Raw genomic sequence first — 5,607 nt, 5'->3', positions numbered from 1 at the left:
GGTGTCTGTGCGGGGAGCGCGCACGGCAAGTGTGCGGGGACCTTGGGGGATCGGGGCTCCGCGTGGCAAGGGCGCAGTGTCCCCCGCAGAGAGTTTCCCCTCAGAGTGGCCGAGCTGCCTTCTCGGCTGGTATGTGAGGGAAGGGGGCACTTGGGGGCGCAAGCATGTGTCTGGGTGTCTACACTGAGCAGGGTGTTTGTGCACGTCCGGGTGTGAGTCGTGGGAGCTCGTGGCCCACACCAGCCTCCTGGGCTGACGCGGAAGAGAGCTCCTTCATCCTGCCTCAGTTTCCTTAGGACTCAGAGAAAGGGAGAAGAGGCAGAAGATGAGAGCCAGACGGCTGGAGTGTGGGTCTGGGGCAGTCAATTTCTTTTGGGGCCATTTCTTACCAAGCAGGGGTGGAGGTGTGGGGTAAGGGGTTCCCTGTTTCGCTGGAGAACCAGTGCAGGACAGGTGGGGTGCGGAGAAGAAAAAGTAATGGTGGGAGGAACATCCCCCAGCCCCACTCCTGTGCGGAGAGGCAGTCACTTCTTGAGGTTGGGTGGGGGACTACAATCTGGGAAGCCAGAAAGTTGCAGTAGACCAGAGGGAGTCTCTGGCCCCCTCTGGGGCTCCAAGAACAAAGGAGCATATTTTGGAAGAGAACCCCCCAGATCTGGGTATGCAAGAGCTGGAAAGAGACATTCAGAAAAAGATGACATAGACAAGCAGAGAGGGAGAGACAGGCAGACATGGGGCAGACGGACAGGACACATAGACATCATCTTCTCCCAGCACCTGCCCTGAGCCACCTTTTGGGTACTTCCCCCAGAGCCAGAGTCCCCTGCCTCCAGCCCTTCTTGTTAGTCATGCCCACCATCTCTGAGCACCCAGTGTCCTGTGTAGCCTGCTCCATGGGCCTGCTCCTCCTAGGCAGCCACCCCATCACCCAGGCAGAGCTGGATTGTCCAGTCAAAGAAGAGAAGTACAGGGGACAGAGGTGCCGGCATGCGGCAGTGTTCACAGAGCTTCAAAAATAACCCAGAGGGGCCGGGCCACGATTCTGAGTCATCCATTGGGGACACGGCTCTGTCGGCACCTGCTGCTGTTTTCTCAGGAAAACTTAAGAAGCCAAAAAGGGGGAGAAGCACCAGCCGGCAGTAACTCTAAAAATAGGCTGCATCTCAGGATGTTCCCCAGGGAGATGCTGAGCCTCTCGGCTGCAGATGGATCCTCTGGGAGGCAGGTGGTGGGCGCCTGTGGGTGTGTATGCAGGTGTGTGTGTGTGTGTGCGTGTGTGTGTGTGCGCGCATGGGCATGTGTTTTGCTGTGGTCCCTTTATGCAAACTTGGGTCTCCAACAGAGGGGTTTGTGTGTGAGACAGCATATGCGTGTGTCAGATGTAGTCTGCAGGGCTGTGTGTTTGTACACATGAATATTCTGGGCCTGGATGCTCTGAGCCTACACAGCCCAGGTCATTGTGCATATGTGTGTACAATGGAAGATCATAGAAAGGTTAATGTGTTCATAGGAAGCTCTCTTTGGACTCATAGGCACACATGTGGGGAGGGCAGCTGGGGGCAGTGCATGCACATGTTGTATATTTATATTAATACTTATGCATGCACAAATGTGTGAGTGGCCCTCAGTTCCCCCATCTATGAAATGGGGATCTTGCTGGTTTCTACTTCACAAGGTGATTGTGAGAGGCGAATACATGTTACAGAGTCAAAGCTAGGTTGATGTGAGTTTTTGTTGTTATTTATCACAAACACCAACACCATATTGCCCAAGGCGCAGAAAGAGGTGAGATGCTGATGGGGTCGGGTCAGAGACTTCAGATGCCTGGAGATCTCCCTGCTGGGGAGACTTATTACTCTGAGCCACCCCTGAACCTGTAGCTGTTATGTTCCCTTCCATACAGTACCTCTCTGGGCCTCCTATCAGCACTGGAAGGTGAGTTTTAGTGAGACCATTTCACAGACAAAGAAATGGAGGCTGAAAGGGGAAATGACAAAGCTGGCATTGGAACTCCAAGCCGTGCAGGTCCAATGCAGGGGCCCACCTCTGAAGGGATGCTGAAGAGACCATCCCCCATGGGTGTCCTCAGCCTAAAGCCCAGAGATCCTGGCTGGTCTGAGTCCTTGCCCTCCTCCCCACCTGCAGGCCCCTCGCATTGGCACAAACTGTATCCCATTGCCCAGGGAGATCGCCAATCACCCATCAATATCATCTCCAGCCAGGCTGTGTACTCGCCCAGCCTGCAACCACTGGAGCTTTCTTATGAGACCTGCATGTCCCTCAGCATCACCAACAATGGCCACTCTGTCCAGGTAGACTTCAATGACAGTGATGACCGAACCGGTAAGTGGCCCCTGCCAAAGCCTGGCCCCTGGCCCCTGGCCCCTTAGGGTCCTAATCTTGTGTTGGGCAGTCTCAGGAAGCATGCTATGGTGGGTAAGAAAGGCTCCTCCACTCACCAGCTGTGAAGCCTTGGGCTGATCTTCAGTCTCCTTATGCATAAAATGGGAGCAATAAGACCTACCATCTTAGGTCATAGAGGGGGAAAAATGAAAAAAACCAAGTAAGGTCGATAGAGCTGGCATACAGCAGATGCTCAAGAAATGCTAATTTCTTTCTTTCCCTTCCTTCCCTTCCGTGTGGTGCTACAGATCAGATTTGTTTTCACTCTCTGCCCCATCACTGACCTGCCAAGCCCTCCTCCTTGTGTGATCTGGCCAAGCCCAGCAGGGAGAGAGAAGGGAGCTAAAATTTATGTGTGCCAAGCCCCCTGCTAAGGTTGCAAGTCACTCATTTATTCTTTTCAAGAACCCATCTCTCAGATGGGCAAATAGAGGCTTGATGAGCTGCGGAGGGCCAGAAGCAGCCTGGTCCAGCCCAAAGGTCTCTCTCTCTCTCCAGTTCACCTACGACTTCAAGGTCCAACCATCTTGGGCCAGAGAGAGGCCAGTGGGAACTCGTGGCAGCTCCTTCCAAGGCCTCTTTGCCCTGGGATTAGAGTCCAGGTTCTTTCACAATAAATTCCTAGGCAGAGGCCTCAGGAGTGCTGTTCATTGAAGGGATTTTCATCCTTATGACTGGGCCTGTGGTGGGTAGGGTGGTGGAATGGGGCGAGGAAGAAATCTGCTAGAGTTTATTGTGTAAAGAAGTATTAATAACTGCTTCCTTCCCCCTTCTTCTCCCCTCCCCACAAATACAATAAAAGCCCTCAAAGGAACTTAAGTTTTAAATAGAAAATTAAAAGGCAAAGAAGATGAAGGAAGCCAGACCTTTCACGGGAAGAATGATCTTACTTAGTTCTGAGCTCCCTGGTAGGCTAGGAAAAAACAGAAAGATTGGTTATAGTTCTTGCTGCAAAAGAAAGGGAGTCTAGCAGATCCTCAGGAGAAAGACAAAGCATTTATTTTCTCATACTGAATTCTAAGAAAACCCTCTTACTCAGAGCTGTGGGGAGGGGACATGGGGCTCTAGCTGACCCTAGATGATAGCTTGGCAAGAAACAGTTTTCACACGACTGTCCCTTCTAATAGCCTTCAGAGGGCACTGGGGGCTCAACTAAGAAATCAGTAGCTCAATGAAGTCCACTGGGGTGGGAGAAGATACGGGGGACATGCTTGTGGATCACTGATCTAGGCTGTTGCCTTCAGACCTGGCTGGGGCTCCCTACCCTGCCCAGAATGCCCAGGCCTGAGGGTGCAGGAAGCCAGGGAAAAGAGGAATGAGATGGTGGGGCTCTGCCACTCACCCACTGTGGGTCAGTCGGGAAGTCAGATGGGTTGATGCCAGCAGAGTGCCAAACACACATTGAATGCCCCATGAATGTGCTAAACACACATTGAGTGCTTCGTGAATGGCAGCACATTCTGTGTGTGAACTGGGGGAGGAGGCTAAGGGGTCCAAGGTCAAGGGGTGTTAGGGAGGGAGCTCCCTCTCCAGGAGCCCATACTATGGGGTCCCAGGTGAGGCATGCTTGGAGGGTGGCGTCTGCAGACCTATCCGATTGCTCAGCCTGCGGACTCAGCCGCTCCTGCTTCCAGGGATTGGGCAGCCTGATTGAAGCCCCACCCACAGCTACGACCCCCAGACTCCTAACCAGTGCCCAGGACAGGTCTTGCCTCTTTGATAAGACCAGGCAAGAAGGAGGGACTTCTGGACTGTCCTGTCCTCTTGCTTGTGGAGGTCACAGGGCCGAAGCCCTACCCTGGTCACCCATCATGGAGGGGCCTAGTGGAACTCTGAGCCTGGGGTGTTATCTGATCCAGGAGTTCACATTCAAGCCTAGCTGGGGCTCCTTCCACCTCCAGATCCCTTTCAGCTAGAAATTCTATCAGTCCCAGGAGGCCACGTGCGTGGCCCCAGCTCACCGGGTATCAAGGCAAGAAAGTCACAAAACCAGCACAAGTGGGGCCCTCAGAAGAGTCCATTTCTGGGGGAGATGGCACTGGGGGCACCTGGGCCTGTCCAGGAAGGTAGAGACCCTCAGGAGCTACCCTCCTCTTCTGGAAAAGCACAAAGTTTAAAGAAGGCTCAAGGTTTTAGGGAGGCAGTGTTGCCAGGTGATTAGTGGCTTGGGCTTTGGACATAAGAGATATAAGTTCATACCCTAGTTCAATGCCTTGCTGTGTGACCCTGAGCAAATGCCTTGCCATCACTGTGCCTCAGCTTCCCCCTTTATAGAATATGGATAATAGTAAGTTCTGTCCCTCATGGGCTACTATGCAGATTAAACAAAAGAGTCTTTTCAACCTAGCCCTGGATCAGGGTTTTAGACATGGGAGGCCTAATTGTTAGTGGTAATGGGGGTCTTGGGAGGCAGGGTCCCACCCTCCGTGGGAAATCGGGCAGGGGTAGGGAGGACAGCTAGATAGAGAGCTGTCCTCTGTCAGTCCCAGACTCTTCTGTCACCTGTGGGCTGTCAGGATTTCTGCCTTGCCCCAGCTCAAGGGACAGGGGTCTAGAGGGCAGTGGGGACCAACCCAAGCCCAGTCAGCTCAGTGAATTTTCCAAATGAAAAATGTATCCCACACTTTGGAAGGCCAAGGTGGGCAGATTACCTAAGGTCAGGAGTTCGAGGCCAGCCTGGCCAACATAGTGAAACCCCTTTTCTACTAAAAATACAAAAAGTTAGCCGGACATGGTGGCGGGTGCCTGTAATCCCAGATACTTGGGAGGCTGAGGCAGGAGAAATGCTTGAACCTGGGAGGTAGAGGTTGCAGTGAGCCAAGATTATGCCACCACTTTACTCCAGCCTGGGCGACAGAGTGAGACTCCATCTCAAAACAAACAAACAAGCAAACAAAAGACACACACAAAAAAAGTAAAAATGTATCTCAGCTGGCACAGTGGCTCATGCCTGTAATCCCAGCATTTTGGGAGGCCAAGGCAGGAGGATTGCTTGAGCCCATGAGTTCAAGACAAGCCTGGCCAACATAGAGAGACCCCATCTCTACAAAAAATAAAAAAAATTAGCTGGGCGTGGTGCCACATGCCTATAGTCCCAGCTACTCGGGAGACCAAGGCAGGAGGATGGCTTGAGGCCAGGAGGTTGAGGCTATAATAAGCCATGGCATTCCAGCCTGGATGACAGAGTGAGACCCTGACTCAAAA

The 5,607-nt window shown here is 52.7% G+C and overlaps 1 protein-coding gene across 1 annotated transcript in view; it reads left to right on the top strand.

Annotated features, from left to right (window-relative positions):
* The first annotated feature begins 2,150 nt into the window (after nt 1–2,150).
* The window catches only part of CA7 (carbonic anhydrase VII), a 7,363-nt gene continuing 3,906 nt past the window's right edge, over nt 2,151–5,607 (top strand). Inside the window, exon 1 of the mRNA XM_011932096.1 lies at nt 2,151–2,343. Coding sequence (XP_011787486.1) covers nt 2,274–2,343 — 70 coding nt within the window. The 5' untranslated portion in view covers nt 2,151–2,273. The remainder of the gene's footprint in view (nt 2,344–5,607) is intronic.

Source organism: Colobus angolensis, unplaced genomic scaffold (assembly GCF_000951035.1).
Source record: "Colobus angolensis palliatus isolate OR3802 unplaced genomic scaffold, Cang.pa_1.0 Scaffold93, whole genome shotgun sequence".
NCBI lineage: Eukaryota > Metazoa > Chordata > Mammalia > Primates > Cercopithecidae > Colobus > Colobus angolensis.
This window is presented reverse-complemented; position numbering and strand designations above follow the sequence as displayed.